We start from the raw sequence: 11630 nt of genomic DNA on the forward strand, positions 1-11630 counted from the left end.
TTGGCTTATAGAAAGCAAAGATGTCTTTTGCAAAATTCAAAGTTTCCATTTCTGTTATAACACCTATCTTTCACCTAAATCTTTTATAAAGTACTTTTGAGTTCTGCTTTGGTTTGATCAAAGGCATTTGTGTGAGTGGTACTTTTTGTTCTCTTTTCCTAATATCTTTGTGTCTCCCAAAGTGCCTCATATTCATGATATTTTCCTTTTGATTTGTTCATTAACTTCAGTACTGCCCATTGTTTTCTCCCATCCCTTCCTTAATTATAAAGTAAATGTACACCTTGAAACTCCTTTCCTGCATTAGTTTTCTAATGCCCTGGGGAAGCCTATGTCAGGAATATGTATAAAAGTTTGACTCCCAAGTTAATAGTTTTCCAGTTATAACTCAAACTTGGTTTGCATTTCAGCTGGATTAACAACAAATTTGCAAGTAGCAGACTTTTTAGCTCTCTCAAAGCTGAAACTTTTCATAGTAAGTAGAAGGAAGGCATTTTTTACTAAGCTGCTTGTCCACTCTGTAAATTTAATAGAGTTCAGTTGTCTTTTTCCTCCTTAAGTTCTTTGTTGGCAGAGGTAAACAGGTACTATCTAAGTACATGTACATGTGTATTTTTTAACCTTATAACCAGATAATTTGTGTTATTGAAGATGTGTATTCTAAGACAGATACATGACCTTTATTTTTCTCCTGCTTGAGCACGCCTCGGGGAGATAGCATGCTCCTATTAGTGACAGTGATGCACTTAGTGGAGCATCCGACTTGAACTAGGAAGCATGCTCTTTAGGAAAGAGGCAGATCAGAATCTCACATAGAAAAGCAAAGTTCAGAAAAGTCCATGTTTAATTTGGCAAACTGCTCTCCTCCAGCAACTGAGGAGAGCACTAGTTTTAAAAGGTTAATAATTTGAGATTTTAAAATCTTAATCATTATCTTTCTCTCTTATTCTGAGTGTATACACATGGCCTTGATGGAACTGATTTAATGTTATGTTCTTAATTGTCATTAAGAACCAATATAATGCCTCCTTATACATATACAACATTTATATATTTCTTATACAGTGGGGCCTTGACTTGCTAGTTTAATTCGTTCCGAGACCGAGCTTGTTAAGGAGCTTATTAAGGAGCTCATTAACTCTATCAACTCAATGCAAAAAAATCGGTTGAGAGACAGCTGGTATCTCAAAAAACTCGTTAGTCGGGACACTCGTAAGTCAAGGCCCCACTGTATAACAAATTAATGGTTGTGAAAATTCAAGTGGTATAGGTTCATCCTATATAATAAAGAGATAATATGCAAATTAACCTTCACACCCTCACAAGATGGCTGCCTACGACCAGGCCAGCAGGGAGCAGGCTGTGTGGGGCAACCAGGTTGGCGGCGGGTGGGGGGGGGGGGGGGCAGTTGGGGGCGACCTGGCTGGCAGCAGGGGATAGTTAGGGGTGACCAGGCAGGCAGATGAGTGATTAGAAGCCAGCAGTCCAGGATTGTGAGAGGGATGTCCGACTGCCGGTTTAGGCCCGATCCTGCAGTCGGACATACCCCAAGGGGTCCCGGATTGGAGAGGGTGCAGGCTGGGCTGAGGGGACACACACTCCCCCCTCCCCCTACTCCCCCCCCCCCCCCCGAATTTCGTGCACCGGGCCTCTAGTAGTATTAATAAAAAGTAAAATTCTTTTTCATCCCTTCCCAGTAGTAAGAATTTGGTATATATTCTTTCATTCTTTTTCCTTCTATTTATACAGATACATGTTATCATGTATTTTTATACAAGTGAGACCTACATTATTTATATAGGCAATATATACATAGGGTTTGTGTATTATGTCTTTAACAGCTATATCGTTTTTTATTGTATAAGTAGAACATTTAAACAGTCTCCCACACACACATACTGATGAACATACAGAACATCTCTATTGTTTCGAATAATGCTACATGAACATTCTTTTTTTTTTTAATATATTTTATTGATTTTTTTTACAGAGAGGAAGGGAGAGGGATAGAGAGTTAGAAACATCGATGAGAGAGAAACATCAATCAGCTGCCTCCTACACACCTCCCACTGGGGATGTGCCCACAACCAAGGTACATGCCCTTGACTGGAATCGAACCTGGGACCTTTCAGTCCGCAGGCTGACCCTCTATCCACTGAGCCAAACCAGTCAGGGCTGAACATTCTTATCTATGTAGTAATGTCTCGGTAAAGTAGCATCCAAAGAGTAGACTTGTTGAATCAAATCATATCCTTCCCAGTTGCCCTTTTCAGTGGCTGCACCAATTTTTGTTCCATAAATTGGTTATGATTTTTATTAATATGGTTACTAATTTTATTTTATTTTTTTAAAAATATATTTTATTGATTTTTTACAGAGAGGAAGGGAGAGAGATAGAGAGTTAGAAACATCGATGAGAGAGAAACATCGATCAGCTGCCTCCTGCACATCTCCTACTGGGTATGTGCCCGCAACCCAGGCACATGCCCTTGACCGGAATCAAACCTGGGACCCCTCAGTCTGCAGGCTGACGCTCTATCCACTGAGCCAAACCGGTTTTGGCGATGGTTACTAATTTTATTCATACTTGATTCACTGTCTCTGTTTATAAAGTTTTGTTTGAAAGATTCTATTTTTAGTTAGAAAACATGTGTCTATCATTTTGAACTTGAATTTTTTGTTTCATTGAGCAAAACTATAACCCATAATGCTTTCCTGTTTATTTTGGCTACTGAGAATCTCAGCTAAGTTTATGTTTAATTACATTCTTTCTATCTAGATTTTCTGGTAAGGTTATTACATACACCTAGAGACACATCAGTCACTTGACTTCTATCTTTTCCTTCTTGTTTTAATGAACTTAGTTTTATTGAAAGCTATCTAAAATCCTTTTGGATTAATCAAGAAATAATTATTATATAATAAATATTGAGAAAAACCATGTTTGGTAGAATCAGACTTCAGTTTTCAGAGTACTTTCATATACATTATCTCATTTGATTTTTTACAACAATTGTACCTTAGTGGCTAGAACCAGATATTTTTATTTTTACAGAAGAGATAACAGATTCAAGTAACAGTTTAGTGATGGAAGTTGGACTAGACCCCAGATCTCCTGATGTCTAGTTTTCTACTTCTTTCTCCCACCTTGAGTTCATTGGTAGGTAGCCATGAAAGCTGTATGTGTTAAATACAATAGAATCTGCTTATTAACTCTGTATGAAAAATTGTGGTTTGATTCTCTTAACCTTCTGATTCTTTCAAGTTATCTTGCAGTATTAATCTCAGAATAGTTCTTACATATCCCTTTTTTTTTTATCATTGTCAAAAATAAGTAAAACTTATAGAATTAGCTAAAGTGAATGGACTGTATTTGCCAGTATCTTAATTTCTACAGGTATCATTTGTAAACCAGATGAAAGCCATTAACTTTTATTATTTCTTGATTGAATAGTAAATAATCAATTTCCATATTCAGGTGACTCAGTATATTAGTTACTAGAGCTAGCTGACAGTTAATCCCAAGTTAATTCGTTTCTAACACACAAAAAGTAACGTGCTTAAGTCAGACATGTTGACTTATTTAGTTAAAAATTTGTTATGCAATTTTATATGTAATATTGTAACTTTTAGTCACTTTTTGGAAAACTTGAACTCAAACAAGGAGAGTGTCTAGAAAAGGATCCAACTATCTATCTCAATGCTGGCATCTAAAGGATTGCTTCTTCCAAATAAAATAATGATCTATTTCTTTTTATTAACTTTATCTATGCACTCTATCATAAAGGTGAATTCATCTATAATAATAAAAGCGTAATATGCTACTTAGACCGGACGAAGCCGCTGAGGCAGAGGTGGCCGCGGCCATGGCAGCAGGGGTCGAGCCCCTTGCATGAATTTCGTGCATCAGGCCTCAAGTTTTTTTAATAAAGTGAAATATCTAGTAGCATGAGCCAAAGGTGATTACTTTGTAACAGATGAATGATGTATGGTTAATTAGTAAATAATAAAAAAAAAATTCTATATGAGAATGTTTGGGTAAGTAACTTAGAAATAGCAGTCAAGTTTGTTTTTTTTTCTCTAGATGATTATCTTAAGCTCTGATTTTAAAATCCATGAGAGACTCTATGATCATTAAGTACCATGGGACATTATGTTGTTTCATTGAGTGGACTTCTGTTATGGTTGTGCATTGCTAGCAAGTTAGAGAAAAGAATGTACTACTGAACTACTTTATTAATTACACATTAAGACAACCATTTACTGGGTGCCTATTACATGCCCATTATTGTACTAAAAATATGAAAGTAGAAAAGAAAAACCATATTTCCTACCCTCAAGAAATTTAGTGAGACAGTAAATACTACACAGTTAGAATATTAGGTAGTTAGTGCTAGAATAAAGGAAGTATGGATCACAAAATGGTACCTCCTCTAAACCAAGTAACTTCAAAAGGAATTTAATATTTTCTCATTTAACTACTTTTTAAAAAATTAACAAACATTATTATAAATTATAATGTGGTTCAGAGAGTGCATTTATATTATAGAAATTGATTGTGGGTTTCCTAAGCAGAAAAGTACTTCAGTGTACCAATCCTTCTTGCCAGTGTTATTTGCTCTTATAATTTTTTCGAGTTTACGTCTCACAAGTTATTCTACTTTGAATTTAGTGTGTTGTAAAAGTCCTATATGGTATTAATTAAACTTGTAACAATAAAATTCATTGGATTTTAGTTGCCATTACCCAGGGAGGAGCAATACAACTGGCTAACAATGGTACCGATGGGGTACAGGGCCTGCAAACATTAACCATGACCAATGCAGCCGCCACTCAGCCGGGTACTACTATTCTGCAGTATGCACAGACCACTGATGGACAGCAGATCTTAGTGCCCAGCAACCAAGTTGTTGTTCAAGGTAAGTGAATTCAGATTTCACAGGTATGGTACATTCTTTGAAAGGTTGAAATTTTAAAACTCAGAAAAAGTAAGTATGATACTGTAAAATACTGTAAATGTAAATTTTTTCTTCATTATAAATAAATTTTCCACTAACTCTTCCATTATTCTAATTAGACCACAATGTCATGGCATAAAAACAACTATTTTCAGTTTTAAAAATACAACTTCTATTTCTAACACCTAGAATTTGGGGATAGGAGAAACAGGGTAGGTTAAATGGAAAGACAATGAAATTGTGAGTTAGGAAAGCTAGATTCTAGCTTAGATTCTGCATAGATTTGCTATGTGACCTTGAATAAGACTCAGCTTCTCTGGGCCTCATTTTTTTTCATGTGTCAAATGAGAAAGTTGTACTGATAAGAAACTGGAGATGCAAATTTTTGTTTCTCTGCTGTTTTATTCAAAAGAAATTTACATTCTCATTTCTAAGATCATCCTTTTTATATTTCTAATGAAAAGCACTGTATTCTGAAAAAGCTTATACCAGTATGTAACTCCGCTGGTCTATGTAGAAAAGTAGTAGTTAAATCCTTGATGAATTAATAGAAATAGCTTTTTTTCTGTTTAATTTATAATTTTGTTTTGTTTTTTCCCAATTTGTTTCAGGAATCTTTATGGAGAAGAGTTGATCATTTTTCTTTTAAACTATTTGAATATTTTAATATATGGTTTATACCAGATTGAAAATTTGCATATTGAGGAAATAAAAAATGTTTCTAAAAATGTTTTTATTAATAATATGTTTTGCCTCTGTTAGGTAATGACAGTTGTGCCCCATCCCCTCATCATGGAAGACAATTTTTGAATAATTCTAAAACATCAACTAGAGAGAGTCATAATTTACTTAATTACTAAAAAATAATATTTGAAGAAGATAATACTTTGCTTGTTAATGGGAGTAAAACACCTTTTCACTTTACATGCAGGTACTCAAAAATTGTAAAGCAGGATGTCAGTGAATTTGAATTCTGAACGTCAGTTTGAAGATGGTAACATGTTTAGTATATAAATCTTTTCCACTCAAACTACACATTTTAATTGATATTAACAAATATGGATAATTTTATAAAGATCTTCAAATTCTCTCGGATAATGTTAGGTTCCTTATTCTTAGGAGGGCATATTATTAAGCTGTTTTTAGAAGCAGTTTGACCAGTAGTGATTGTATTTCTTTTCACAAGTAATAGATCATTTAGTTAGAAGAATAACTAATACATTAAACAATGTTTACAGATGATATAATTGTCATCATTTGGTATACTTTTTCATACTTAGTTTTGTGTCAATTAGAAATTTATAATAGTTGACCATAATGCTTTATTTTTTCTTCTATTTTGCTATTTGATGAAAAATCATGGTCGTTTTTATGTCGTGGCAAGAGTCTACTTGAAATTTTTTAATATGAATTTACCAATATCAAAGGAAGACATTGAGGACTTTATCTAGGAAGATGAACCAAGCTGTGCCCTGCTTACCTTTTAGACTTAAGGTTGGTAAGCATGTTAACAACAGAATAGAACTGCATTCCAATGAAATATAAATTAAAAACCCAGCAGACATAGGCTAAGACCTCTTTCCCCCAAGGGTCTATACTAATAAATACATTAATTTGGGAATTATTTCTCAGTAATTCTCAGTAATGCTGATTCTCTCACCATTTTAGTCAGAATCATCTGTTCCTTCCCCCTCCCCCCTTTTAATCCAAAATGTATGTTTAGATTGATGATTGCATATCTAGTTTTACCAGGCCACAGTGCTTCAGTGTCATACATCATATTCACCGGTTTTCTTTCCAGCGGCCTCTGGAGATGTACAAACATACCAGATTCGCACAGCACCCACTAGCACCATCGCCCCTGGAGTTGTTATGGCATCCTCTCCAGCGCTTCCTACACAGCCTGCTGAAGAAGCTGCACGAAAGAGAGAGGTTCGTCTGATGAAGAACAGGTACATATGTTGTATTTTACTGAGACTGTTGTAAGTCGGCTATGTCTTCACATTCTTCTAGATATGTGTCTTTTATATCTGCTGACAATAGGATATTTGTGCTGAATTTTTTTCTGGTGGAATTGATGGATCTTGCTAAAACTTCTTTATTTAATAAACTGCACTTACAAAATGGCTAACAGTATTATGGATTAATCTTTGATCATAAGGTAGTTTTCTTTCATGCAGTTTCCCCATGAAAGGTGTAGTGCACAATTTGCTATATATTCATTATGCTTTAATCAACTGGCTAGTTTATTTAAAAATTGTTTGTTTTTGCCCTAGCTGGTTCACCTCAGTGGATAGAGCATCAGCCTGGGAACTGAAGTGTCCCGGGTTCAATTCCGGTCAAGGGCACATGCTTGGGTTATGGCTCGACCCCCAATAGGGGGTGTGCAGGAGGCAACTGATCAATGATTCTCTCTCATCATTGATGTTTCTAGCTATCCTTTCCCCTCCCTTCCTCTCTAAAATCAATAAAAATATATTTTTTTAAAAATTGGTTTATTTTCATGAGCAGTATATTTCAAGATCAAGAGTTTCATGTATGTTATTAAAATTAAATGTTAAATTCATTTGTAATATAGTTGCCATTACCCAGGGAGGAGCAATACAACTGGCTAACAGTGGTACCGATGGGGTACAGGGCCTGCAAACATTAACCATGACCAATGCAGCCACCACTCAGCCGGGTACTACTATTCTGCAGTATGCACAGACCACTGTGGCTAATCTATGTCTTAATGACTATTACCTTTACTCAAAATAGTAATAGTTTAATACTGAAATATTCTTTGAGAATAGATTGTCTAAGAATACCTTGTAATTGACAAAATCTTAAAATAGAATTAGTCATCAACAATAAAAATGCTACCTATCATAAAGTAAATTCATAGCTGCAAATGATTTTGTCATTAAAAAACAAAATACTTTTATTTGCTTATATGTACCTTAGGACTTTAATATTAATAAAATGAAAATGAGGTATATAAAGATATAAGAAGTTATAAATTGGTGAAAATATGCCTCTGCTGTTCACCCCAAGAATCATCAACACCGTGAATAAATTGAAAGAAACACAGAGATTGAACATCAACAATCTGGATTCAAGTCCTGTATCTATCCCTTTTACTGTGATTTTGGAAGAATATATTAACCTTTTAAACCTCAGTTTTCTGTTATAAAACAGGAACCCACAGCCCACCCAGGGTTGCATATTCCAGAATCTAACATAAATGGAATCACACAGTATGTAGCCTTTTGGATCTGGATTTTTTCCACTTAGCAAAATACATTTAAGATCCGTTAACTGTGTTGCATGAATCAATAATTGGTTTTATCTCTGATATTTCATTGTATGTATGTACTGTGGTTTACCCTTAAGTTCATATTAGTTGTTTCCAGCTTTGGAGGATTATGAATAAAGTTACTATAAATACTTACGTATACGTTTTATATGAACTTTCAACTCACTTGAGTACATATCTAGGAGTGGTCTGGCTGAGTGGAATAGTAAGTATATATTTAACTTTATAAGAAAACAGCCAAACTGTTTTCCAGAATGGCCGTACCATTTTGCATTCCCACCAACAATGTTTGAGATCCAATTGCTCTATATCAAGTGTGAAATTGTTTTGTTTTTAAATATATTTTATTGATTTTTTACAGAGAGGAAGGGAGAGGGATAGTTAGAAACATCAATGAGAGAGAAACATCGATCAGCTGCCTCCTGCACACCTCCCACTGGGGATGTGCCCACAACCAAGGTACATGCCCTTGACTGGAATCGAACCTGGGACCTTTCAGTCTGTAGGCCAGTGCTCTATCCACTGAGCCAAACCGGTCAGGGCAAGTGTGAAATTGTTTTACATTTAGGCCTATGATCCCTTTTGAGTTAACTTTTGTATGAGGTGTGAGGTGTGTCAAGTTTCATTTTCTGTATGTGGACACCCATTTATCCAGCACCATTTGTTAAAGACTATCCTTTCTCTATTGTCATTGCACTTTTGGCAAAAATTAACTGACTGTATTTGTTTGAGTCTATTTCTGGACTATCTAGGTTTTTTCATTGGTTTGTGTCTCCCCTTTCATCAATATCATGCTGTCTGGATTACTATTAGTAAGTTTTGAATTTGATAATGTGAGTCCTCCAACTTGGTTCTTTTATAGAATTTTTTTTTTTTTTTTACTTTTAATTTCTTTATTAAGGTATTACATATGTGTCCTTATTCCCCCATTACCCCCCCCCCCCCCCCCCACACACACACACTCATGCCCTCACCCCCCTGTTGTCTGTATCCATTGGTTAGGCCTATATGCATGCATACAAGTCCTTTGGTTGATCTCTCCCCCTTACCCTCACCCTCCCCTACCTTCCCTCTGAGGTTTAACATTCTGATTGATGATTCTCTGTCTCTGGATCTGTTTTTGTTCATCAGTTTATGTGTTCATTATATTCCATAAATGAGTGAGATCATGTGATATTTATCTTTCTCTGACTGGCTTATTTCACTTAGCATAATGCTCTCCAGTTCCATCCATGCTGTTGCAAATGGTAAGACCTCCTTTTTTACCGCAGCATAGTATTCCATTGTGTAGATGTACCACAGTTTTCAATCCACTCATCTGATGGGCACTTAGGCTGTTTCCAAATCTTAGCTATGGTCAATTGTGCTGCTATGAACATAGGGGTGCATATATCCTTTCTTACAGAATTGTTTTAGCCATTCTGGTTCCTTTGCATTTTCATATAAATTTTAGAATCAGTTTGTTGATGTCTATAAGAAAGTTCGCTGAGATTTTTATGAGGATTATGTTGAGTTTATAGGTCAAATTGAGGAGCATCTTAACAATACTGATTCTTTCATTCTATGAACACAATATATACTCCATTATCCAGCATACAGGACTTTGTTCCTTTCTGGAGATTCCAGGAGAGAGTGTCTTCTTGCCCTTCCAGCTTCTAGTGGCTACCTAACATTCCTTGGCTCATGGCTCCTTCTCCGTCTTCAAAGTCATCAGTGTAGCATCTTGCTGTGTCTTCCTTTTATAGTCATACTAGAGGCCCGGTGCATGAAATTTGTGCAGGGGGGGGGGGGGGAGATGTCCCTCAACCCTGCCTGCACCCTCTCCAATCTGGGACCCCTCAAGGGATGTCCGACTGCCCGTTTAGGCCCAAACCCAGTGGGATCGGGCCTAAACGGGTAGTCAGACATCCCTCTCACAATCCAGGACTGCTGGCTCCCAACCACTCACCTGCCTGCCTGATTGCCCCTAAACGCTTCTGCCTGCCTGCCTGATCACCCCCTAACCACTCCCCTGCCAGCCTGATCGACCTCTAACTGCTCCCCTGCCAGTCTAATTGCTCCTAACTGCTCCCCTGCAGGCTGGTCACCCCCAACTGCCCTCCCCTGAAGGCCTGGTCTCCCCCCCAACTGTCCTCCCTTGCAGGCCTGATTGCCCACAACTGCCCCCCCCCCCCCTTTGCAGGCCTGGTCCCTCCCAACTGCCCTCCCCTGCTGGCCATCTTGTGTCCACATGGGGGTGGCCATCTTGTGTGTTGGAGTGATGGTCAATTTGCATATTACCTCTTTATTATATAGGATCTTCTGCCTCTCCCACTTTTAGAGACTCTTCTGATTACATTGGCTCCAATCAGATAATAATCCAGGATAATTTTCCTATTTTAAGATCAGCTGATTAACAACCTTAATCCTGTGCAACCATAATTCCCCTTTACCATGTCAGATAACATATTCACAGGCTAGTGACTTATAGCTTGCTAAAAAATATTTATTACTTTTAATCTGTTAGATTTTTTAAAAATTTTATTTTTAATTGTGGTAAAATATAAAATTTGCCATCTTAACCATTTTTAAGTATACAGGCTCAATAGTGTTAAGTATATGCACATTGTTGTGCAACAGACTTCCAGAACTTTTTCATCTTGCAAAAGTTATACTTCATAATAAACAACTTCCCTCATTTCCTCCTCCTTCTCTAGCCCTTGGCAGTCCCCATTCTCCTTTCTGTTTTTGTGAGTTTGACTACTCTAGATACTTCATAGAAGTGCAGTCATAAAGTATTTGTCTGTGACTGCTTATTTTACTTAGCACCATGTCCTCAGGATTCATCATGTTGTCGTGTGTGACAGGATTTCCTTCATTTCTAAGGCCGAATAATATTCCGTTGTTTATATATACACCACATTTTAAAAATGTGTTCATCTGTGAATCGATATTTGGGTTGCTTTCCTTCTATCTCTTGGCTATGGTGAATAATGCTGTTAGGAACATGGTGTGCAAATATCTCTTCAGTATTCTTCTCTAAATTCTTTTGGATATATTCCCCAAAGTGGGATTGCTGAGCCATATGATAATTCTATTTTTAATTTTTTGAGGATTTGCCATAGTGTTTTCTATACTGGCTGCATTATCTTACCTCCTTATCAACAGTACACAAGTTTTCAAATCTCTTCACATCCCCATCAAATCTTGTTATTTGCTTTTGGGGTTTTTGTTTTTTCTAGTAGTCCTAATGGCTGTGAAGGGTATTCCTCATTGTAGTTTTGATTTGCATTTCTGTAATGATTAGATTGATATTGAGCATTTTTTATATGCTTTTGCTGGCCATTTGTATATCTTTGGATACATGTTTATTCAAGTCCTTTGCCCATTTTTTA

The 11630-nt window shown here is 36.5% G+C and overlaps 2 protein-coding genes across 13 annotated transcripts in view; one reads left to right on the forward strand and one right to left on the reverse strand.

The window, feature by feature from the left end:
- Nucleotides 1–11630, forward strand: part of CREB1 (cAMP responsive element binding protein 1) — a 59476-nt gene that overhangs the window by 39978 nt on the left and 7868 nt on the right. For 8 of the 11 annotated variants that reach the window (XR_009453741.1, XM_059702915.1, XM_059702918.1 and 5 more), the window contains 2 exons: nucleotides 4737–4919; nucleotides 6760–6910. Coding sequence is in view for 10 of the 11 variants with exons in the window: in XM_059702915.1 (XP_059558898.1) it covers nucleotides 4737–4919; nucleotides 6760–6910 (334 nt within the window). In the remaining variant the exon portion in view is untranslated. Of the gene's footprint in view, nucleotides 1–416; nucleotides 476–3065; nucleotides 3161–4736; nucleotides 4920–5889; nucleotides 5953–6759; nucleotides 6911–11630 lie in introns of those variants that run through there. The other 3 variants (XM_059702919.1, XM_059702921.1, XM_059702922.1) reach the window with 3 other exon arrangements.
- METTL21A (methyltransferase 21A, HSPA lysine) overlaps nucleotides 1–11630 on the reverse strand; it is a 40122-nt gene that overhangs the window by 10004 nt on the left and 18488 nt on the right. The window contains exon 5 of one of the 2 annotated variants that reach the window (XM_059702925.1): nucleotides 6651–6873. The exons of the other annotated variant lie outside the window; for it this stretch is intronic. Coding sequence (XP_059558908.1) covers nucleotides 6853–6873 — 21 coding nt within the window. The 3' untranslated portion in view covers nucleotides 6651–6852. Of the gene's footprint in view, nucleotides 1–6650; nucleotides 6874–11630 lie in introns of those variants that run through there. 2 annotated transcript variants of the gene reach the window in all.

This window comes from Myotis daubentonii, chromosome 7, assembly GCF_963259705.1.
Source record: "Myotis daubentonii chromosome 7, mMyoDau2.1, whole genome shotgun sequence".
Lineage (NCBI taxonomy): Eukaryota > Metazoa > Chordata > Mammalia > Chiroptera > Vespertilionidae > Myotis > Myotis daubentonii.